At 39.1% G+C, this 25,597-nt stretch overlaps 1 protein-coding gene and 1 pseudogene across 3 annotated transcripts in view; one reads left to right on the top strand and one right to left on the bottom strand.

The window, feature by feature from the left end:
• The first annotated feature begins 902 nt into the window (after positions 1-902).
• The window catches only part of Cep295 (centrosomal protein 295), a 41,632-nt gene continuing 16,937 nt past the window's right edge, over positions 903-25,597 (top strand). For all 3 annotated transcript variants that reach the window (XM_055615403.1, XM_055615402.1, XM_055615404.1), the window contains exons 1-10: positions 903-1,020; positions 2,818-2,945; positions 4,381-4,581; positions 5,596-5,720; positions 6,482-6,575; positions 12,439-12,519; positions 15,769-15,909; positions 18,301-18,484; positions 18,881-19,045; positions 21,889-22,110. In XM_055615403.1, coding sequence (XP_055471378.1) covers positions 903-1,020; positions 2,818-2,945; positions 4,381-4,581; positions 5,596-5,720; positions 6,482-6,575; positions 12,439-12,519; positions 15,769-15,909; positions 18,301-18,484; positions 18,881-19,045; positions 21,889-22,110 — 1,459 coding nt within the window. The remainder of the gene's footprint in view (positions 1,021-2,817; positions 2,946-4,380; positions 4,582-5,595; positions 5,721-6,481; positions 6,576-12,438; positions 12,520-15,768; positions 15,910-18,300; positions 18,485-18,880; positions 19,046-21,888; positions 22,111-25,597) is intronic.
• LOC129682867 (60S ribosomal protein L19-like) lies at positions 24,830-25,279 on the bottom strand (annotated as a pseudogene).

Genomic DNA, 25,597 nt, shown 5'->3' with positions numbered 1-25,597 from the left:
TATCTAAACAGTTACCTAAGGACACCACAGTGGATTAAGATGCCCACAACGTTTCTCACCCTGATACCTAGCCAATACAACGCGGCAAAATTTACAACTCCTCAGCCTCCCGTGCCAAAGTACTAGCAGCCTCACTCTTTCCTGGAGAATTCTCTTGGGACACTACCTCTGAAAACTCAGAGAACAAACAGTGAGGTAGACGTCCGGTCCTCATGGCAAAGGCACAGGGAGGCAGGCACTCCAGAACACTTCGAGCAGAGCCCTTAGCTGACAGGAACAGACGCCAGGTGAAACGTCACTTCGGACATTCCAGGGTGGCGTGGTCTACAGCAATACAAAACTTTAGACTCTCGAGACTCGGAAGCTATGACTCCAGTGGTTCAGGGTCCCAGCTAGAACGCATCAGAGTCGCGATGTGAAGCCTGGCACTCTCTGCTTATTGCGCTTGCTTTTACTACTCATGCTTTCCTATTCCAAACGGAACACGTCTCAATCCCAAACTTCACTTGAGGACTTTCTGCGCCAAGACGCCAGCTGGGTAGAGCACATAACTGGCCAATCATGAGAAGTGCCAAGCAACTGAGCCAAACATGCCTCCAGAACAAGAAAGACTAATGTCTCGATTCGTGGTTCGCCAGGGATCTTCCCTCTCCTACACCTCCTCTTCCGCACTTGGGAAGGGAGCACATCATCAGAGAGGGAGCAGGACTACACAACCGGCCGTTGTGAGAGATAATGGCTCGCTGCGCAAGACTGCGCATGCGCGCATGTAGGCGGGGTTGCACATGCGCAGCGCCGGGAGTGGGCGGGGCTTGGTACAGCTTGGCCTTCCCAGCGGCCTCGGCGGAGGCAGAACCAAGCTGGTTCCCGCCGTCCGCTCCCGCCATTGGCGGGCCGTTTAAATGACGGAAGTGACGAGAGCCTGGCGATGGCCGTCCCACAGGTGCCCAAACCGCTGCTGGGTAGTCTGCAGTCGGCGGGTTCCTGAGTGTGGTGAGGTGCGACCACGCCTATCGTCAGGTGAGTGACGGGGGCCCAGGAGGGTTCTCTTGGCAGGCCACGAGCAGCCTGGCGAGGCTCCCGGCCCTTTAAGCCGCCCCGAGACCGACCCTGCGGAGAGCTCGGCCTTTCTGTGGGATCCGCTTCCCTGGTACTCTGCCGTCATACGCTCAGCTTAGAAAAAATGGCAGTCCCGGCCGGGGGTGTTGATTCACCCTGTAACCCCAGCACTTGCGGGGCAGGAGGAGTGCCTCGAGTTCAAGGCCAGCCTAGGCAATATCGTTCGACCTTGCCTCAAGAAACTACAGCGGCCAATGGTTGTCGTCAGTCTTATGTTAGAATGTGTTAAGCAGTTCTTACTAATTAAGCCACACACTTAGTACAGCCACGTGTGGTAGGTATTACTCCGCTCACCAGGAGAAATATAACAAGACCCCAGGGAGTTGAGACTTGGCTACTGCCTTCTGCTAGTGAGTGGCAGCGCTGGCTCTTGCAGCCACATCGTTTAAGTCTAGTGCTAATTTTGTGATTATTGTGTGTCAGATAATGCCTAATTCCCAGAATGAAAACTATCAAGATAAATCCTACAGTGTCCATCATTATTGGACAGTTAAAACATAGGATTTAAAAATCTACATGGATAGAACAGACCAAGGCAATCAATCGGGATTCTACTTGATCAGTGTAGGAGGAATAGTTTTCTCCTATGGAAAGCAACTTACAATATTCCTCTCTTGGAGCCTCAACCATCTTCATGAGTCTTTCTTCTTTTTTTAAGAATGTCAGGGGCGGGGGGAGATGTATTGGGAAAGGTTTTTAATTCAAGCAGTTACTCCTGTTTGACGTTAGTCCTCTTGGATATAATCATGACTGGGTTTGGGTCTGCTATGTAGTACTGCACATGAATTAAAACAGTGTAATTCAGTCCATCCTGAACTATTTATAAGATGCAAGATAATTTTTTAGACAAAAGACATGGTGGTACACGCCTTTGATCTCAGCGCTCAGGGAGACAGAGGCAGATGGATCTCTGAGTTTGAGGCCAGCCTGGTCTACAAAGCAAGTCTAGGACAGCCAAGGCTATACCAAGAAACCCTGTCTTGAAAAACAAAAACAAAACAACAAACAAAATCAGACTTGTCCTGACCAACACTTGTGATAGAGAATTCTCTGAAAAACGTGTTAGTTTCTGCTAGGTTACCCAAGCACTCTATTGAAACAGGAATTTAAAGTTATTATATTTGAGTATTAAGAGTTTTGAAAACTATAACCACTATCAACTCAGTTATTAAGAACCTGTCTACAGAAGACAAATAGTAATTAATAAACTAAAAGACAAGCTATCCCCATATGAGTATAGGTAGTCTATATATTTTAGGTGAGATGAGTAAAGCTCATTCAGAGAGGACAGCTCCTTAGGCTGAGCTTCATCCAGCTTCACAGAGCTGTCAATATCCAGTTATACAGTTTGCCTGCCTCATCACTGTAAAGAGACCTGAAAGATGTGCACTCATCTCAGATAAAAATTGTAATAGTGTGCTGATATTAAGTGTATACTGTTTGGTAGTGGTATCACGGGAACTTGTTGATAGCAGAATCACTTGGAAAGAGTTTCAAAGAACACCAGCTCTCACATTCTAGTTTCCCATACCACACACTGTCTGTGTGTGTGTGTGTGTGTGTGTGTGTGTGTGTGTGTGTGTATAACCACTTAAATATCAAAAACATTAATATGGAGTTTTAAAATTATTTTACTTGTTGCCCTATTTCAGCAATATAATTTACAGACACTCATCTGTTTATTTCTCTTCGATTCAGACCCTTTATATTATACAGAAATGAAAAGAAAGGTAATGAATAATGGCAAGCTGAGACTGAGTCCTAATGAGGAAGCCTTCATTTTGAAGGAAGATTATGAAAGAAGACGGAAACTAAGGTTGCTACAGGTATCATCTACTTGGAGTTTAAATTTTTGTTTTCCTCAAATCATTTGTATATTTTGGATTAAATATAATTAATTCTAAACAAAATGTTGTTTTACAAGCTTTTTCTGTCCTTTAAAGAGCCCTGGTTCTTGCGTATTTACCAGTTTTGGAACATTTGAAAAATAATCTGCTGATAAGTATCTGAGAGAAGAGTTGAAAGATATTGCTTAACTCAAGTATTGGAAGATATTTATTTAATTACCTATATATATATTTAAAAAAATTTTTATTCTTTGGTAATTGCATGTATGGATACTGTATATTTAGATAGTTATCTACCCATCCCTCCTCCCTTCATTTCCTTCCCAATTTTCTTCCACATTCTTCCTACTTTATATCTTTTTCTTTTCCTTTTTTTTTTCTCATTAATCCACTGAGTCCATTTTACTCTGCGTGCACATGTATGGCACCATCCACTGGAGCATGGGCAATGTGCTATTGGAGCACATTGCTGAAGAAAACTAACTCTTCCCCCAGCAGCTGTCAGCTCCCAATAGCTTTTTAGTTAGGGGTGGGGCCTCATGAACCCTCCCTCTTTGTTCAGGAACATAGACTGGCTTGATCTTGTGTCAGCAACCACAGATTCATGTATGCAACAGTTCTGTTATATACAGAAGACATTATTCAGAAATCTTCTTCAGTTTCTGGCTTTTAAAATTTTTCTGTCCCATTTTTTAATGATGCATAGTTGCTGAACATTAGAAGAGGAAGCTTAGAAAGAATTTGGAGAAGACTATTGGAAAGATGAAAGACTTATTTATGTGAGCATCTGAGATAAGCTTCTTAGGAAATCTTAGATTTCTCTTTCTCAGTCTAAAGCTAAGCCTTTGTGAGTTGTGTTAATAGTTTTCTACCTAGAATCAGAGATGATGTTCCCTAGAGAACAAGCTCCCATCTGACCTCAGCTGTAAAACTTGTGAGATCACCTTACCATTTTAGCATCTTAGATGTTATTGGAGGTAGAATAGATAAAACACATTGATTAAGGAACTTCAAAAATAACCTTGCGGGCTGCTGAGATGATTCAGTTAGGTAAAGGTACTTGATTGCCAAGCTTGGCAAGCCAGGTCCTAGCCCAAGGACCCTCATGTTGGAACTCGTGAAGGTTGTCCTCAGGCTCTTGTACTATGGCACACACATACACAGAACATTTTTATTATATTCATTTGTTTGTGTATGTGTGACAAATGAATATAATAAAAATGCTCTAAATAGCCTCCCCCTTTTTTTCTCTGTTAGTTAGATTGTTCTACTAACCATAGCCTGTATCTAAAGAGTATTTAGGAGAATTGATAGAATCTGAAGAGAATTCATTGGAATTCCTATTCTTAGATTTTTTTTTTTTTAAATGTTTAAACCCCATTTATGTATTTTACACAAAATACTCATCTTTCAGGTTCGAGAACAGGAAAGGAGCATTGCTTTCCAAATAAGAGAAGACATAAAACAGAGACGAAATCAGCAGTTTTCTCGTTTGGCTGAGGAGCTAAGAACAGAATGGGAAGAAGCACAAAGTCAGAGAATACAGAAATTGGAAAAACTATATTTGGCCAGTTTAAAACATCTGGGAGAGGGACATCGACAGGCTAAAGAAAATGTGAGTGGGTGAGCTCATCTAATCACTGATTGAGACAGTATAGTTAGTTATATTTAATTTATTTATTGGATGCTTTCATGATAAACATGTTTTAATGTGAAGAACTGGGAGAGGCAAGGTGACCTTTATTTTCTAAATCAGTTTAAGCTGCTGTGAAGAATGTTGTATTCATTACCTGTCTTCCTCTGGTGTTCAAGTTTACATTATTTTTTCCATTTCTTGCCTGTATAAAATGACAGTCAGAAATTGTTTGTCTCAAGCAGGTTGGACACATTTAGAGGACTAAATTCAGATTTCCAAATTCAAATTCATTTCTAACACCTCTAAATATGTATGACCGAATACATTTGCCCTTGTTGTTACTATTCCCTTTCCTAAAGGCCAGGTAGAGTTGTTTCAGACAACTCCTTGTGTTTACTTGGTTTACTTACTATGATTTATACCTAGAAAATAGTCATTGGTCGGGCATGATATACATGTGTTCCTGTAATCCCAACATTCAAACGAAGAGACAGGAGGACTTCCTTAAGATCAGAGCCAGCCTGGTCAACATAGTTAAAGAGGAAAAGGGGGGGAGGGAGGGAAGAAAGAAGAAAAGAAAGCTAGTTTGTGTATTTTTACCAACAGCCCTAAGTTGTTTTTTTTTTTTAACTTTTTGTGAGTCACTGTTGATCTTGTGTTTAATCATATTCCCAAGCCTAACTCATTTGAATGAAACCCATATGATTTTTGAATGCCAGGAAACCACCTGTATTACTGTATACTTTTGACATTTTAGTTTAAATAAAATATTTTATTGGTTAATTTAATCCTTGTCCAAAGTGGCTTGATAATTCCTGTTTTCATAGTAAGTTAAGTGATTACTACTGTGGCGTGGTGGTGGTACCATTGCCATGCTTAGTTAGCTCTGTGTACTATAGGAGATGATGAAATTGAAAAATAACATGTTGATGTCAAGTAGACGTTTCTGTTCTTCTGTGTAACATGACCTTTTTAAGTCCTATATACTTCTAGGAACCTGACTTGGATACTCTGGCTCAGCGGGCAGCAGAAAGAAAAAGAAAAGCAGAAATGAGACATAAAGAAGCCCTAAGAATGCAGAAAAATGAAAAAGAAATGTTAATGAAACAGAAAACCAGGTGACATAATAACTTACCATATTTTCAGCTGAAGCCAGTATGATAGGAAATAGAGAGTGGGAGGCTTTGTAAGGATACACTAAAGGTTGTGTGTCCATTAACTTTTAACTGTGCTCACTAATGCAGGAGGTATTACCTAGTTGAGTAAACATTCTGAGTTTAGTGGCAGAATATCTGAAGAAATGTATGGACAGTTCAGACTTTACATTAACCGAAAACTGTCTCCAATGTAAAAAGGAAGTAAAAAATATGTAATTAAGAGTATTACAGAGATCTTGGGACAGGGTATGGTGGTGTACACCTTTAATTCTGATACTTGGGTGGCAGAAGCTGGAAGATTTTTGTGAGGTCAAGACCACCCTGATCTCAGAACACACACACGCACGCACGCACGCACACGGTTGTGACCTGGAAAGCTTCAGTCATTAGTAATTTTTGCATGGTGTGCCTGGTCTGTACTTGCCATTTTACACAGTGGCCTGTCTTTAACATTTCTAGTTCTGCTCTCACTGTAAAGAACTGAATGATTGTTCAGTTGACCCTCCTGTATTTAGATAAACCTCTTGTAGCTGCTAAACATGTTCTTGCATGTATGCTTTGTCAAACAACAAATTGGGTGTAGACTCAGCTAGAAGACTAGTCCCGAGGTTTTATGTTTTTAACTCTGTAATACGCTGATATCAAGTAAATGCATTTCTGGTCCTCTTGTGACAGTGGGTATTACCTAAGAAACTAATTGGTTGCATCTCTTCTCTTTTAAGGAATATAAAAGCTCGAAAGGAAGCATTACTTGTGGAAAAAGAGAGATCAGCTAAAATGGCCAGGCTGCCACCTCCTGTCCCAGCCCCTTTTGAGGTGAATTGCCTAGAGCTTTGTTTAAATAACTTTTAATTACATAATAACATATAAGTATATAGAGAGTACTTTTAAATCCTAGATATTGTTTTACCTATAAATACTTTGTTACCTAATGCTTGTTTTCCCCAAATGTGTTGCATTTTCCCTAGTGATTTCAAAACAATTGTGTGTTTACAAAGCATAATGGGTTTGTTTTTTATTGTGCTACTAATCGTTCTGGCTTTTATTTTTTATTTTATTTTTATCCTGTATTTGCCAAAAAAAAAAAAAAGTTACATTAGTTGTTCTGTAGACAATTCATATTCTGGATTTGGCTCACCATCTAAAAAAGAAGTAGGACTCATATATACTTCTAAATTTATTTACTGTCATAAGACCATGAGAAGTTTACTTACAGGTGTAGGTGTACTTTGTGCTTAGACTTATTTGTGTTTACACGTTTAAAATAGTTCAATCTTAAGAATACTAGAATGGGACCTAGAAACGATTATCCTGAGTGAGGTATCCCAAAAGCAGAAAGACACACATATTATATACTCACTTATATAGACCTATAAGATACGATAAACCTATTGAAATCTATATACCTAATGAAGATAAATAAGAAAGTGGACCCAGGGTAAGATGAACAATCCTCACTTAGAAAGACAAATGTGATGGACATTGGATGTAGGAGAAAACAAGTAACAGGACAGGAGCCTACCACAGAGGACTTCTGAAAGACTCTACCTAGCAGTGTATCAAAGCAGATATTAAGACTCATAACCAAACCTTTGGCAGAGTCCCTGGAATTATAAGAAAGAAGGGGGAGTTAATATGACCTGGAGAGGACAGGAGCTCCACAAGAACCAAATATATATGGGTACAGGGGTCTTTTATGAGACTGTTTCTCCAACCAAGGACCTTGTATGGATATAAACTAGAACCTCTGCTCAGATGTAGCTCATGGTAGCTCAGTATCCAAGTGGGTACCCTAATAAGGGGAACGGGGACTGTTTCTGACATGAACTCAATGGCGGGCTCTTTAACACACACACACACCCCAGGAAGGAGCAGCCCTGCTAGGCCACAGAGGAGGACTTTGCAGCCAGTCCTGAAGATACCTGATAAACCAGGATCAGATGAAAGGGGAGGAGGTCCTTCCCTATCAGTGGACTCGGAAAGGGGCAGAGAGGAGATGAGGGAGGGAGGATGGGATTGGGACGGAAAGAGGGAGCAGAATACAGCGGGGATACAAAGTTAACAAACTGTAACTAATATTAATAAAATAAAAAGAATACTAGAATGGACATGCTGACTCATGCCTTTATTCCTAGCATTTGTGAAGCTCAGGCAGGAGGATGGCTATTGAGCTTAATAAGACTTTGTTTCAAAAGAAAAAAAGAGAGGAGAAAAATTAAAAAAAAATGAGTTCTCTTATTTATATTAACACTTGGTAGTCATTGGAGTGGCTGTATAGATGACTATCAAATTACACTTATGTGAAAGTTAAACAGAAGCTTTTTTAAAAAAGCATGAAAACAATACTGATATGAGGCTGTCATCTATTTTTGTATGTATGTGATCAGCGTGAATGTCCGTCTCCTTCTTCTCTTTCACTGAGCCATTGGCCATGATCCAGTGAGGCCCAAGTGGGAGTGCCCTATTTCAGCCATTCCCCCAGGACCATGCAAGATATTAAAAAGACAAGCAGTATTTTAACCCATGATGTGATGCCTTTTGTTTGCTTATATTAAAATTTCCAGCATTCATAAGCCAGCCTTTAGCTTCTTGAAGGAGAATGCTTTTTAGAGTGTAGGATAGGTAGAATAATCAGTTCCAGGGTAGCAAATTTGTTGTTGTTGTTTTGTAGTGAGGGTATTTTGTTGTTTTGTAGTGAGGGTAGGGTGTCTTTCATTTTTGTGAGTATCATCCTGGAGGTATTGAGTTTTATTATATACCAACTGTTGTCATATTTTTTTTTTTCCTTGAAGTTTATACTCTTTTCACTGAAGAGAAGGCTCTTCAGTCTGGCTCTGTATCTGCGATTCTATAGTGTTGCTTTGTTCTGTAGCCCATAAAATGACTCTGGCAAATGACACACACTGCCCAACTTCTGGATCTTCAAAGCACCTTGCTCTGTGTGTGTGTTGTAGAGGCATTGTTTCTAGATAAATAACTCTTATATAAACCAAGATCCGAGTAATTATATTCTTTCTTTTTTTCTTTTCTTTTCTTTTCTTTCTTTCTTTCTTTCTTTCTTTCTTTCTTTCTTTCTTTCTTTCTTTCTTTCTTTCTTTCTTTCTTTCTTTCTTTTTCTCTTTTTTGTTTTTTTGAGACAGCTTTTCTGTGAAGCCTTGGTTGTCTTGAAACTCACTATGTAAGCCAGGCTGGCCTCATACGCAGAGATCCACCTGTCTCTGCCTCCCAAGTGCTGGGATTAAAGGTATATGACACCATTGCTGGCTAGGATGATTGTATTCATGTTTGGTTAAAAACAATGTTTCACAATATGACCTTTATTCAAACCTATCCAGGTGTTTGGGAAAGAACAGTGTCTTAGATTGTGTTTTGAGCTGGTTGTGAGTTTGTGGTGTGAAAGGAAAGAATAGGACTTAAGTTTGAAGGGCTGAGTTATAGTGTTTGGGGACCTTGAAGGTAAGGTATAGTCTTTAAAGATCATGTGTCGCATATAGAATACGTATATCTATGTCACTATTTCTTTAAACATAAAAATTCAAATACTGAGAAAACTGAGGAAAGAAATGTAAACTGTTTAGTTTCTCAAATCAAGAACAGTGTAGCTGGGCATGGCACCCATTCTTCTGTAGGTGGAGGCAGGGAAGATTAAGAGTTCAAGGCCAGTCTTGCCTCCATGGCAACTTGGAAGCTAGTTTAGACTTGTTTGAGACCCAGTCTTGAAAAACCAATCAAACAAACATAAAACAAGGTTTTTGTTTACATAATCCAAAGAAATATCATTTTGGATACATTAAAGCTTATCCAAAAACTGTTCCTATGATGTAAGTAAAACTTATATACACTATTGAATATCTGTGGTTTTAGTATGTCTCATTTACTCACCATGATAGCCATGTAAGTAAAAGTTATACCTTTTTCACAAGTTAGGAAAAATGAAGATCAAGGGTTAACTATCCTGAATAGAGAACCAGAGTTTATATTAAGATCTGATGCTACAAGCTCATCATCTTTTTCCCATGGCTCTTAGCTTTCCATGAATCCACTTCTGTACACTTCACTGAGGTCAACTGGTCAAACACCACATTCTGTAAATGTAAACAGCCATAATATTGAAAACCTCAGTGTTGTAAACACCATAATGTCTCTGCAACCAAAGTGTGTGGTGATTTCATCAGTAGAATCTTTTCTGCAACCAAGAACAATGGCACAATAGCTTATGTTGTTTGAGGACCTCTTGCCTCTGTGACTCATAGCGAGGTATCTCATGCCTGGCCTGGCACTAGATTTTTACTTAATAGCCTGGTATGGTGGCTTGTTCTTATCTTAAGTATATTACTATCCTGTGAATCTTTGCTTTGTGATTTCAGTTTTTTAGCATGTTGTGTAATTGTATTGAACCTTAATTCACAAATTAACTGTTGAACAAAGCATAGTGGCACATAATTGTAATCACAGCACCCAGGAGTTGGGAGGCAAGAGAATTAGGAGTGCATGGCTATCCTCAGCTGCAGTAAGTTTAAGGCTAGCCTGTACTACATGAGACCCTGTCACAAAAGTAAAATAATCAGCTAATGTTTTTATGAGTGGGAAAATATCCTTTGTTTGTAGTTTTGTTTTGTTTTGTTTTTTGCCTTGGTTATTAAGACTCTGAATAAGATTGCCCTGTTCTCGACCTTTGCTGCCTGTGTGTTCACATGCTCCTCAGGCTCTTCCGACGAGTTCAAAGAGTTCTCAGTTTGAACTGACATTTGCCACTTGAGAGCTTAAAAAATTAATGCTAGTGCTAGGCAGTATCTCCAAAGTTCTGATTTTCATTGGTTTGGAGAAGGACTAAGATATCTAGGTTTCAGAAGCAATTTAGGTAATTCTCTTAGCACATTCATATTGCTTGGTTTTCCTCAATCATGTCTTCTTGCCTCTTTTTTTATCCTTGAGTCCCGTTTGTTTTTCCCACTCATTTATATTAAAGCTGTGTCTAATCATTTCTCAATTATACTTTTCCTTCTGAGCTTGTCAGTGTTACCTCTTTGTGGTTTAACAGGTGCTTTCTCAGAAACATTGCAATTCCCACAATAATTGCCACCGTGACTTTGTGACAGATAGCTGTGTGCCTTCTTTTCATAGGAAAGCTGAGGGACAGAATCAGCACCAGGTGCAGAAGAGACTAAAGGGAATTGTTGGCATTTCTCTATGAACAGCCTATCAGGTTTCATACAGCATGTCCAATCCTTAGGATTCACTTTTCGAACTGTTACTTTGAGTTTCTTGAAAGCAGGGATTGTTACTTTATTTTCTGTGTTGTTACAATACCTAGCTTGAACATAGTGGAGCTCAGAAATCACTTGTTTAATATAATAATAAATTGTAATGGGCTGGCTATTTTTATGGGAAAATATCAGAAGCAGGGAAGTAGCTTATTTCATCTTTTTTAAATTTGTGGAATTAGTGTGCTTAAATATGAGCTCCTGTTTCTAGAGCAGAAATTAATACATTATTAAACATTAAGGAATGAGATTAATGGGATTTTTTTTTTTTTTTTAGTTGTGCTTCTAACTTGATTTGGTGTCTTTGTTTGTTTGGTTGGTTGGTTGGTTTTGTTTTTGTTTTTTTGAGACAGGGTTTCTCTGTGTAGCCTTGGCTGTCCTGGACTTTGTAGATCAGGCTGGCCTTGACCTCAAAGAGATCCACCTGCCTCTGCCTCCCTGAGTACTGGGATTAAAGGTGTGCCGCCATGCCTAGCTGTGTCTTATAAGCACATTTTTATTCAGGAGATTTGAAACTGCTCTCAGTTCTGAAGATGAAGTCAGTGGAAGAGCACCTGCCTAGCATGTACACCCTGGATAAAAGTCACCAGTAAAAGGCAGAATAAAGGAGGTGCGATAGCGAAAATAAATGTCTTTTAAGTAACATAGAAATTAGAGTGAACTTATGAAATGAAATGAAATGAAATGAAATGAAATGAAATGAAATGAAAACATTGACCATATTACAGATATCTAGAAGGTGTTTAAAGAATTAGAAGATCTAGTACTTGAAGTAATTTAACTTCATGAAGTAATTTAACTCTGGATGAAAAGCTTTATTTCATTATTAAGCAGATTTTAGCACTGGTCTTGTTGTAGTGCATTTTCTCTTTCTAATAATGCAGTGCAATAGGCAAGATAATTCATAGAAAAAAGACTGGCTCATGGTGCCAGACTGATGGGCTTCATCTGGTGGTGGTCTTCTTACTGGCAATCACAATTTGATGGAGAACATCAAAACCACAAACAAGGAAATCTAGGAAAACTGGCTTTTGTAACAGACTCACCTTAGAAACAATCAGCCTTGGAATCCATTAATCATTTGATCGGATTAATCTGTTTATTAGAAGAGCTGCCCTAATTACCCCTGAAGTTTCTCTTCTGTTCCCTCCTAACATCTTCTAGTGGGGATTAAAGTAGAACAAATTTTAGAATGAATCATAGCATGGATTAATACACAATTTTGTTTCAGTACACACCTGTAATCCCAGCGTTCAGGTGGTTGAGACAGGAGAATTAGCATAAGTTCTAAGCCAGATAGGCTACGTAGCAAAATATTGTTTCAATAATACAATCATTTTTACTTTTTGCAATGGTTCTAGCTTTAATTGAAAATATATTTTAATCTGAACTGTATTTTATGTTTTATTTTTCAGAACATTGAAGTAAACAGAATTCCTTCATTGAAAACCAATAGTTCCACCTACCATCATATTTCCGCTTTTGTGAGTAGACAGGTGAGCACAAAGGAGGTGATTGGCTTACTTGTTGTTCATGACTCACTTGAGTATTTCTGTGTTTACTCAGTTTATTTTATTTTATTTTTTAAGATGTATTTATTATGTATACAATATTCTGTCTGCATGTAGACCTGCACACCAGAAGAGGGCATCAGATCTCATCATAGATGGTTGTGAGCCACCATGTGGTTGCTGGGTATTGAACTCATGACCTTTGGAAGTGCAACCTATGCTCTTAACCTCTGAGCCATCTCTCCAGTCCTACTCAGTTTATTTTTATCTTGAGTGTATGTCTGGTGTGGCCAGTTCTCAAACTTTGATCAGTCCTACTAACTACTCTAGGGTAACAGAGAACAAAAAGCCTTCTAAATTTGCTTTGCATTATTATGTCAGATACATGGTGGTCCTATATAAATGGAAGAAATACATGACTATTTGTGACTGTCTTTTAAATGGTAAATATGTTTTTATCATACCTTCTACAAAATAGGCTTCATTGTAACGTAAAGTGGGTTTCAAAAACTTACAGTCATAAAATAATAAAAGCTTTGTAAAAACAGAGCTTTATATAGAAGGTAAACTAGGAGAACCATCAATGATCCCACTACCAAAAGACAAAATGGTTAATATCATATGAATTAGAGTCTGTCTTTATGTATAAATATTCACGCAAACATTTAAAAACGGGATTTTTTTTTTTCAAATGTCATGGATGTTTTGCCTTCCAACTATGTCTGTGTGCTTGCAGAAGCTAGAAGAGGGGATATCTGATCCTCTAGGACTTGAATTACAAACAGTTGTGAGCTGCCAAATGGGTACTGGGAATTGAACCTGGGTCCTCCAGAACCATAGCCACTGCTCTTAACTGGTGAATCATCTCTCCAGCCCCTAAAAACAGGATTTTTAACAGCCCACTCATAATTCATGCTTCATTTAATAATAAAAACGTAATAATCTTGTACATTTATGTCTACATCTGATTGTATATTAAGAATAGATTTCCAGAGAAAAAAATTACTATTTCCAAACTATGTAACATTTAATAAAGTTAATTAAATTGCCTTTTAAAAAGTTCCAACATTAGAGTGGCTTTCTTCCCATTTCTTTATCATGATGTGTGTGTGTGTGTGTGTGTGTGTGTGTGTGTGTGTGTGTGTGTGTGTGTAAAAATAAGCTTGTGCGATATTATGATTACAACATTAACTTCAGTCTACTACTAGCTTGCATTTAGTTACTCTTGATTTATGAAATATTAAATACTTGTTGCCTTAAAATAAAGTCCCACTCCTTCTACATCCCCAAACCTCTTTCTTTTCTTTTGTCTTTGTTTTTTGTTTAAAACTGGGTCTCATTTTGTAGCCCTGGCTGGCCTAGAACCCCACCTACTCTGTCTTCTACATTCTGGCATTAAAGACATGGACCACCATGACTAGTCCCTCTAACCCCTTCTGTTCTTCACGTTGCATATTTCATTATCATTCACGTTATGTATGGTTTTGAAGTTTCCCTCCCCCTTAAGATTTTAATTTATCCAAATTGACATTCTGCTTTAAATTTATCTTCATGAGGGGCAGAATTCCATAGCAACTTTTTTCGTGAAAATTTCATGGCCTGAATGGAGGGAAGTGTTGTTCTAATAGCTTATTTTGTTTAATATTCTATGCTCATTACAATTTTTATTTAATCTATTTTTGTTCTGCCTGAGATTATCTAAGTTTGTATAATAATTATGTTTGTAATAGGTACTAATGTTTGTTTGTTTTGCCTTGCTTTTGTGTAACCCTGGATGTTTGGCACTTACTCTGCAGACCAGGCTGGCCTCAAACTCAAAGAGATCCACCTGCTTCTGCCTCCCTGAGTGCTGCGAATAAAGGCGTGTGCCACCACTGCCTGGCTGTGTAACCATTTTTAATAGGCTTACTTGGTTAATGAAACTCTTCTTTTCCTTGTCAGTCTCTTCACCTCCTATCTCACTATTTGGGGAGTTTTTATGTTTTTTCTGTGAGACAGTGTTTTACTTTAGTTCAAAATGGCCTTAAACTCAGTGTCTGAAGGAGTGAGCCACCACATCCACACTGGGAGCCTTTAATTTTATGTACAAAGTTAATAACTTTTGTTTTTATTATTAATTTCCTTTGTTTGTTTGTTTGGGGACAGGGCTTCTCTGTATGGCCTTGGCTGTCCTGGACTCGCTTTGTAGACCAGGCTGGCCTCAGACTCAGAGATATCACTTGCTTCTGCATCCCCGAGTGCTGGGACTACAGATGTGTACCACCAAGCTTTTCTTTTGTTTTAATTTATTGATAGAATTTGATCATAAAAAAAACAAAGCTTTTCATTTCTGGTTACATTCAAAATACTGCTTATGGGGCTGAAGATGTGGCTCAGCAGTTAAGTGCTTATTTGTGTTACAGAGCACCCACACCCACAGTGCACTTCTTATAACCAGACTTAGCTCCAGCTTCAGGAAACCAGCTGCCCTCTTCTGGATTCTCAGGGAACCCTGCATTTGTTCACACATGCACGTAATTAAAATGAAATAAATGTTAAGCAAAATGTTGTATATATTTGAAAGTAAATATTCAAATAAGAGTAACGATGTGGTAATTGACATAGTCTGTATTTCTACATGAGTTCTAGGAAGCCAGGGTTATAGTTAAGTCATTATTCTGGTCTTCTTAGTTGAGTCAGCATTGCCATTTAGAGGAATATCTTAAAAATCATAAAGTAAGGTTGGGCAGTGGTGGTGTACACCTTTCATCCCAGCACTCAGGAGGCAAAAGCAGGCAGATCTCTGAGTTTGAGGACAGCTTGATCTACAGAGCTAGTTCTAGGGTAACCAGGGCTACTAAAAAATAAATCATGAGTAAAACCTTTGAGTAGACAAAATCCTGATGTGTTTTAAAATAGATGTACAAGATTTTCTACTAATAATTTGATCATTTTATAGTGGATGTTATAATTGCAGATATTAAAAACTGTTTTACTGCTGGACGTATAGTCCCAGCACTTGGGAAGTGGAAGCAGGTAGATCTAAATGGGTTTGAGGACAGCCAGGGCTACACAAGAAACCCTGTCTTGAAACCCCTCCCCCATAACCCCAGTAAATTCACTTGCTTTTAAATAATCAAATCTTATTTAATTTTATATAAGTAGAAAAATACTCTATTAATTACATTACTTTTTAAAGCTGTTTCTTTAACACTTCTTTAAAAAAGATGTAAAATTATGTTGATTGACTGCTAGCCAGATGCTCACTTGGCTGCTGAAGAAGAAGCTAGACGGTTGGAAGGACTACGTAAACAGGCAGTACAGGAGAGAATGGAACAGCTTGAGAGGGCTCATGTTCGAGGATCCCAAGCCATGAAGAAGATCCACTTGGCGCAAGTAAGATCTCCTGTGACCTGTGACTGCTGCTGATGGGCTGGTTGGTGGCCTTGTAGAACTGCTTGGGGAGTGAGGTCAGAGTCCTAGAGTATGAATTTGTGTCTCTTAACTGTCTTTTCTGTTGTGATAAATATACCCCCCCACCCCCAAAAAAAAGCTACTTAAGGAAGAAAGGAAGGAAGAGTTTATTTTACCTCACAGTTGAAGGTACAGTCCATCATGGAGGGCAAGTCAAGGAATCAGGAGCTAGTCACAGAACACCAGTCAGGACCAGAGCACGATGCCTAAAGCTGCTCAGCCTTCTTTCTCATACGGTTTAGCACCCACAGTGGTCAGGTCTCCAGTTTCTTCAGTTTCTTCAGCCAGATAATTCCCCACAGGCATGCCCAAAGGTACATCCCCTGGTGATTCTAGATTTTGTCATGTTACCAGGGTTAACCGCCACATAAAGTACATAAAGTCTCTGAATTCTATAGTTTCCTTAAAATTTCCCAGTATCCTTTGCCATCCTTTTTAAAGTTCAGGTTAAAGAAAGCTGTTCTTACAGTGTATCTTTGTTTTGCATGTTTACTAATGCATTTTTTAAACATTTATTCAATCCAAGAAAAGCCTAAAAAGATGACTCACTTTTTTCATGTAGTAATTTTTATTGCATTTGTGTTGTATAAATTTGTGCAATTGATTCTTTTAAGTATTTTCTAAGCAGAACATTTACTGTCCCTTTAGATGTTGATTCAAAGGTCAGCTCATGTCCTTATTCTTGAAACACAGCATAGAGTGACTTATCTTGCTGCATGTTTCTCTCATGTTTCTCTGTGTGTGTTTGACTACATTTGTGTATTTTAACCCCAGCACCTTAGGAGAGATTTTTTAAGTGCTTCATTGGACATTAAATGCTTATCCTGAGGAAGTTTACTTGAAAGTGGGATTTAGATTGTGACCTCCTCCCTCAAATTGTTCACTTTCCTAAGATAGAAGTAACTTATGACTCAGTTAACTGAATGTCTGAATTACTAATAATTGTCATCTAAGACTTAAACCTATGAGAAATAATAACAGGAACTGTGAGGAACAGTTACAAGTTGAATCCATTCTTCCATAAAAGCAGCAGTGTTGAGTGGCCTCAGAAGTGAGCTTCCACAGCCTGCCTGGATTTACCTCTGTGCTGTCTTAGCTCACTCTCTGAGCTGTTTTATCATCTGTTTCCTGAGGACTGCAAAAGGCTCATAGGAGCATGCATGGAATTTTATAAATTCACCGTAATTAGGAAAAATACTAATAGAGTGACATACCATGCTTCCAAAGAGCCAGAATAATGCACTTACTCAAATAGCAAGTAATACATATACTGTCATTAAAAACCAGTTGTTCAGGCCACTCCTCTTTACTCTAGACTAGTATTCCTCACTTAAGAAAAGTAATCCAGGCCAGAACGTAGCCCATGCTTTTAATCTCAACACTTGGGAGTCAGAGGCAGGCAGATCTCTGAGTTCAAGGCCAGCCTGGTCTACAGAATGAGTTCCAGAACAACTAGGGCTACACAGAGAAACCCTGTCTTGAATCCTGTTCTCCCTCCCACCCCACCCCCCAAAAAAAGTCATCCAAAGAGATTCCATTCTCTTACTTGATCTGGGAACTTATTTTCTACTGGGCCTGTTGTAATTGGCATTTAGATTCTGTCTGCATCTGGTTTTATTTTATTTTTTGTCTGTAATCCCTTTGCCCTCTTCCCTAGCCATACAAATGATAGGTTACCTTCATAGCCATAGCAGCTATGTGCTGCCCCTGTTTTTTCTTCTACTACTTCCTCCTCTTTTGTATGACTAAACACTTATCCAGAAACTGAAGAGGTTTCTCAGATCTGTCCTTTACCCTTTACCATCAAAGCTGAATTAGGTAACTTCATTATACTTTCATGTTAGTAGTACTCTACACATAAAAGAGTACTCCACACACAAACCCTCTTTAATCATGAGACTCAGGAGTTTGGAGTGATGCAAAAGTATGGTTATTTAAGTCACAGTCACTTAGGACCTGAGCAGTACAGGGAAAACTGAAGCACGTACAGCACCTTGCAGGAGCCCTTGGCAGTTAAACAGGGCATGATGATATAGCTTTCCTCTCCCAGGAGAATGGGTAGTGGCAGACACTTTCCAGACTTGATGGTCTAAGCAGTAGCAACTGTGCTACCCGTTTTTCCCATTACTAGTCTACTAATTCAGCATTCAGCAGATATTTGTTAAATGTATACATCAGTATACAATGTCTTCTGTCAGAATAAATGGAAGAGGGGGAAATTTTAGGCCTTATTCTTCACACTTTCACCTCTCCAGTTAATATAACTGTCTCAAATTTAACTCAGCTGTCACTAATCTGTTCATTCTATTGAAGAACCAAGAGAGACTAATGGAAGAACTCGAACAGCTGCAGAAAGAAGACTTGGCACGTAGACGACAGACAGTGGCACAGATGCCACCCCAACTAGTTGAACTGCCGTACAGACGCAGCGAGCTAAAAGAAGACTGGCAGCGAGAGCTGGAGTTCGCCTTTGAAGATATGTACAATGCAGACAGGAGTAAGAGACTTTCAGGGGTGCTTGTACATGTTTTGGTGGGAAATAATATTTGTAGTGATAAACTGTGTATTTATAAATGAGTTATTGTGCAAAAAGAGACCTAAAAACTGATAGCCTTTAAAAAGAGAACAAAAAAAAAAAAAAAAAGCCGGCTGTGGTGGCTCATGCCTTTAATCCCAACACTCAGGGAGGCAGAGGCAGGTGGAACACTGTGAGTTTGAGGCCAGCCTGGGCTACAGAGCAAGTCCAGGACAGTCAAGACTACACAGAAACCCTGTCTCTCAAATAAACAAAGAGAAACTGATAGTCTTAAAAATTTTATAATGAAGGATTTTTCTCCCCAAGTATTTTCATTCATATTAGAAGGGAAACATGTCTCTGTATTTCTTTATTCAGAGGTGAAAGGAAACCTGATTTTGCATCTTAAGCCTCAGCCTTTGCCCACAATATCTGAACATCTCCAAGATGAAGAACTGGACCTTTCAATGGAACAAGAAAATCAAGGAGAAACTGAGAACCTTCAAGTGCGAGACACTGAAATAATATGTCCTAGTGGAACAGGTGGTAAAAGCTCCTAAGCTGAATGTTAAAACTCGAAAGAATTTTAATCATTATCTAATGGTATTAGCTAATAATAAGTACAGATGATGACACTAATAGTAGCAGTGTCATTCTTTATGTCTTTGTATTTCTGCTGTTGGAAGTCAGTTCCACACTTGTTGGAGGGAGCCACTCACACATGATACCATCTGGAGATCTTGAGGTTATGTGAATGAGATGCTTAGTTCTAAATTCATTTGAAGGGTCAGCAGTCTTAAGATTTGACCAGATCATTAGAAATTCTATTGTGTTCCATTGCTGCTGGGTACTTCATGTAGTATGATGAGTTATACAAACTTTGATCTCCTACCCTTTACCCCTACCTGCAGTGTTGGACTTTCTCACTTGGCTGTTTCACAGGTACTTAACACCAGCACTAAGCTCAGTCACTTCTTGCCTACTGAAACCTTCGCTTCCTAACTTAAGTGATTGATGGGGTCGTCAAGATGCCTCAGTGGCTGAAACCACTTGTCTTCGAGCCTAATGACCTCAGTTTGATTTCTGGGACCCAATGGTGGAAGGAGGGAACCAACTCCTAGAAGTTGTCCCTTCCCCAGTAAATAAATAAATGTAATTAAGTGAGTGATGGTATTGTGGTTACCTGAGGCAGACCAAACACTTTTTCACTTCTGCCTCCTTAAAGACCAGATCCACATCATTGAACTGACCTCATTTTTCCTTTTTATTTCTATCTGTGTTGCCTTTATGCCATGCCAATCAGTTTACATCTCATCACCAGCAGCCTACACTATGGAACTAGCTCTTTTAAGGCTCTAACTTGATGTTGGGAGCTCAGGGCCTTCTCCCCGTCTTCTCTGCCTACGAGTCTCTCTTCACAAATATGGTACTCTGGTTTGTCTCTGCTGTTAGCTCAGCAGACAGTGGGTTCGGTAATTACCCACTCTGTTTTTTCAGTTTTTCCAAAAACTTTTTTCTGAAGAATCTTATTTTCTTGCTAGATTAATAGTGTCTTTGAGAAGACTTTTTTTTTTAACCATTTCATCCAGAGTTTTAGTTGTTCTAATGGAACTTTTTATTTATATTTCTAGTAAGCCAGAGTTGAAGCCTAGCATTACTTAAAGAAACAATCTGGTGCATGGGCTGTAATCCCAGCACTTGGAGGCAGAGGCAGGTGGATTATCTTGAGTTCAAGGCCACCCTGGTCTGCAAAGCAAGTTCAGGACACCCAAGGCTACACGAAGAAACCCTGTCTCGAAAAACAAAACAAAACAAAAAAGACAAAAAAAACCACTATTTTCTGTTGATCCCAGTTAGGATTTGGCTTAATGTTTCTTAGTCTTCCAGCTTTTCATAAAAAGCTAAGAAACTGGTGTTGTTCCAACTATTCAGGAGGCAGAGCCAACAGGACAACCAATAGTTTGGTGCTGGTCTGGACAAAATAACAATAATTTGTTTCTTGAACAACCACAAAAGGCTAGGAATTCCCATTACCATCCTCATTGAAAATAACTACAGATAAAACATGGTAGTGTTGCTCAGTGGTAGAGTATTTGCCCAGCATGTGTAAGGCCTTAAGTTTTATCCCTAGTACATACACGCAAAATATGGATGGATGAATGAATAGATGGATTAGACAATGAATCTATCTTTAAAATGGGTAGATCACAGATTAATGATTAACTAAATAAACCAGGCAGAAAATGTTACCCTAAGTATATGGCTCTGTTCATATAGAATTAAGGAACAGGATAAACTACTGTATAGCCCTGTGTGGCTTTGAGGCAGGGTACAGGTAAGTTACCTTTTGTGTCTATTGATGAATAAGGACAAAGGGCCTCAGTGCTAGAGATGTTGCACAGTGACCTGGACACTGTTGCTGGACACATCTGTGACATTTGCTGCACTGCACATACAGTTTTTGTGTGCTGAACTATAAACTACTTTTTTTTTTTCTTCTCCTTTTTGGAGGTTGTGGGGTTTTGAGACAAGTTTTTGTTTGTACCTTTGGCGGACATGGAACTCGCTTTGTAGACCAGGCTGGCCTTGAACTTACAGAGATCCTCCTGCCTCTGCCTCCAAAGTTCTGGGTTTGCTACATTTTCAATTCTGTTAGAATTTTTTTTTAAATATGGATTATAATGTACTTCATTGCCAGTTTTCAGCATCTTTGATATTCGTAACCTTTTCTTGATTAAACCAAAGCATTGTGTGCTTGCATCACAGTTTGCTCCCCACAGAGAATTTTTAGTTCTGTTCTTAGGTTGTGCCATCTCTGTGGAGGAATACTTGAAGGGATACCTTGTTTTGGGTTTGATAACCGAAAGGGTTTCCTTATGATGAGAGAGAGATTTATCCCAGGTGTTAACAAGAACCATTTGAAAGCAGGTGCTTTACTTCGAAGAGTTTAAAGTTGTTTTGGTTTGGGTGTTTTGTTTTGTTTTTTATTTTTCCCCTGTAGCCTGCTAAGAACTGTGTGGGCTATTCCCTAGCACAGAGCATGAAATCTTCCGGTGTGTTACTCAAACAGTAGCCTCAGGCACCAGGTAATGAGGAGTGTGCCATCACCTAGCAAGCAGAGTGAATGTCCTCCTGAGAGTTAAATTTGAAATTAGTATACATGTATTATGTTATTGGAAATGCTCTAAATTTGAATTTAAGTTGAAAAAATTAAACTTGATTGTTAAACTAAGACAATTTTGCTATCGTTGTTGAATATACTGCTAACCTTTAAGTACTGAAAATAAAGTCATGCTTTTGTTTTAACTAAATAATTATAGCAGTTACTGAGTATAAAGATAGAACAATTTGCCTAAAAATATTAAAGTAAATTTTCTCTGTTTTAGTGTCCTTTGCAACAAAGACCCAACAAATTCCCGCAAGAATTCTTTTTAAAAGATTATTAAATAAGATTCGAAGCCAGCAATCTCTCTGGACAATTAAATCCGTGTCTGAGGATGAAGGTGAAATGACTACAAGTACCAGTGAGATTGAGAGTAAAGCAGCAAGCATGGAATCAGGAGCCATTGCCACGGAGGAAGGAACACTGTTCTCTGAGCAGGAACAAGGTGCGATCTCCAGTAGTTGTCTGACAGCACATTGTTAAAAGAATGCTCATACCTGAGTTTAGGGGTTAGCAAAGTGGTAGAGCCTCAAGGTCCTGGTTTCAGTCTGTATTTTGGCAGTGGGGAGGGGGCGGTAGGGTTGGGAGTAGTGGGGAAGGGTAGTAGTTGACTCATGTATGAGAAATCAAAGAATAGAGATCAAAAGTTAAGAAACTGACTGGAGAGGTGTCTCAGTGGTTAAGAACACTTAGATTCAATTTTTGCACCCACATGGTGGCTTGTGGCCTTCTATAACTGCAGTCCTAGACAATCAGACCCCCTCTCTGTCCTCTGAAGGTACTAGGCTGGCACGTGTTATACAGACATACATCAGGCAAAATACCCATATACATAAAACTTTTAAATTTAAGAAACAGTTCAGCTACTTAATGGCAACAGAAGAACATTGAGTATGTTAATGAACCTCCTGTACCACTGCTGCTCTCTGTGTGAACTCTGGAAATCATTGAGCCACAGCAGTTAGTTACCGTAGTAAGTACTTGTAACATTTAGACTATTGCTTTCTTGTTTCTGCATGCCATGCCTAGTCATTTACTTATGTCTTTTTAAAAATATATACGTTTATGCCTGTTTATGTGCACAACGTGCATGTGGAGATCAGTCAGAAGGCATCAGATCCCCTGGAACTGGAACTACAGTTGGTTGTGAGCAACCATATGGGTGCTGGGAACAAGACCCAGATCCTCTAAAAGAGTAGTAGGCACACTTGAACAGCTAAATTTTTCTAACCTCCCCACACTTTATTTTATTTTTTTGAGACAGGGTTTCACTGTGTAGCCTTGGCTGTCCTGGACTCACTTTGTAGACTAGGCTGGTCTCGAATTTGGAGATCACCTGCTCTGCCAACCCTAGCGCTGGCATTACAGGCATGCAGGCATTTACCTGACTTCCACATCTTTATTTTTTAATAAGAATTTTTAGAAAACTATTTTTAGTTAAAAGAAAAACATATATTAGTGATTTTCAAAGTGTTGAATATGTCTTTCCATTCCCATCAGAAATAGTTTATTTATTTGTTAACTTTAAAGAACTGGGGAGTAGGTCTTAAATATACTTTCAGAAGTCACTAGGATCATATGAACAAGGTTTCTATATATTGTGAAGGTATACTCTGATTTCAACTGTTTTTCTTAAGAGTTTTATCTTTTGGATTATTTTTTTTTTTTGAAGGTATGTTTCTATGTGTATGGAAATGTTTTGCTTCCAAGCTTTTGAGAGAAGATAGTTGGATTTTACACTGTACATAAGAAGCCTTGGCCCGCGCTCTTTACTAGGCCTTCTAACACCTCTCTCTGTTTTTCTCCTTTGTGGTTTCTTTTGCTGCACCCACTGGGCTATTGCCCTCAGAATCCATTCTTTAGATCTGTTTTCCTTCATTTAAATCTCTGTAGCTTACTCTGACTCACACTTTACAATATTACATATTTACTGATGTCATCTAAAGTGCATGTTTCTCCAGTTGGTCTCCTTGGACTCAACTCATTTAATATTTTCTCTTTCAAATCTAGCACCATCTGAGATTTTCTCCAGATTGAATTCTGAATAACTCTTTCCCCATCTACAGGTGCTTTTGTCACTCCCCTCCCCCAGTTCCCCACAGCTCAGTACTTGGTAATATGTTCATTTGTTCAAGCAAAAAAAGTTTAAATCATTTTGGCTCTACTTGATTACCTACATCCAGACTATCAACAATTTCAATTGGTCCCACACTTAAACTATATTTAAAACCCAACCATTTCTCACCACCAGTCATTCTAGTTTCAGCTGCATTTGTTTTCTAGTGTAGATTCTTGTCACAGTTCAATCTTCATCCTTTGCAACTCCCACTAGGGTCTCTTCATCAAGTGACCATGTAAGAACCCAGGTCAGCTCATTTTGTTCTTCTGCATCAGGCCCTAGCGTGAGTATGTGATTCACTCAGTTGAAACCAGACTGCTCAGTGTGGCTTCACACACATATTCTCTGACTTGGTTCTCTTCATATCTCTTACGACCACTGTACTGTAGATGCTGGCTTCCTCCCTGCTCCTCAGACGGCCTAATCACAGCTCACATTGTTCAATGTTTTGGCCAGTATTCTGCTGTAGATGTTTCTGTGGCTTGCTCCCTTACTGCCTTTCTGAATATGTTCAACTGCTGATTTCTCAGTGAGGCTTTCTCGCTCACTTTATATAAAATGGCACTTCTGCCTTCTTGGTAGTGCTCCCATCTCGTCACAATCTCTCTCAATCTGCTTTTTCTTTTTAGCTCTTTCCAGCAGGCAATAGACTTGCTTTCTTGTTTATTTTGCTTATTTTCTTCACATCTAACCCATTTGTGAGAGAGGACCTTGAAGATTTTATTCATTGCTCTGTTCTCAGAGGCCTTGTGTATAAAAAGTTCAGTTGTTGAATTAGTTGAATAGCTTAGTTAATTCAGGAAGTCACATATTTAAAGCATGAGAATGGAAGTTTCTTTTGGAGGAGAGAATTCAGTGAGAAGGGAGCTGACATATGACCACCTAAGGGATTCCAGCTATAGAGGAAGCTATAGGAGGCCAGACAAGTAGAAAGAATACATTATTGGAATCCTAATAAAAGGAACTCTGCTGCTGAACCTATAATTACATTCTTTTGAAAATGTCCTGCATGAATAGGCATTCTCCTTTTATTTTTGCTGTTGTTTTACTTCAATGACTGATCCACAGCCAAGCCACTATGTACAGACATGAAGGAAGCTTCATTTCTTGGTCTCTTCCTCTGTCTCTTGATGATCTCCTCCTTCTTGGCCTGAAGGCTATCCTCCCTGCACTTCCATGCTTCCTTGGACTTAGATTTACTAGCCTCAGCCTTCTCAGCCAGAAGCTCCTTTTGGCATCTAAGCGTTGGCTGTACCCTTCTGCTTCCCTATGCCCTTGTGTGTGCCCTTCCATCAAGCCAAGGTGTTAGCCAGCATCGAGCCCAGAAATGGACTGTCACAGGCTGATCAATGATCAGCCCATCAATGATCAGCTTCCTGATTTGCTGATGGGAGTTGGCATTGGCGATTTCATTGGTCTCATTGGGGTCCAACCAGACCTTCTTTTTTCCAGAGCAGAGGACACTAGAGGAAAGCGTCTTCTGTAGCCTGAGCATACTCTTGGCTGTGGATGCAGCAGCAAAAGGGGGATTCTCCACTTTCATCTTACTTCATTCTTCTTTTTTCAGCTTACTACATGCCTTGCCTGTGGTGTTTGTGTAGGTCTGTTCCTCTCCTTCACCTGACCTCCTTCCTTATCGTTATCATTTTCTCAGAGAAAGCACACCTGACTCACCAATCTAGTGTCCTTATTTATTGTGTAATAATAGCCTTTATTTTCTTTACATAGTACCTGGTTTTAATTCTCTAAGTTTTTCTGAGCTGATTATATGATGTTTCTGTCCCTCTTTCAACCTTCAAACCTCTTTGAGGTC

This window comes from Psammomys obesus, unplaced genomic scaffold, assembly GCF_907164565.1.
Source record: "Psammomys obesus unplaced genomic scaffold, mPsaObe1.curated_primary_1811, whole genome shotgun sequence".
Lineage (NCBI taxonomy): Eukaryota > Metazoa > Chordata > Mammalia > Rodentia > Muridae > Psammomys > Psammomys obesus.
The sequence above is the reverse complement of the archived record's forward strand: the minus strand, read 5'-3'. Positions and strand labels throughout refer to the sequence as shown.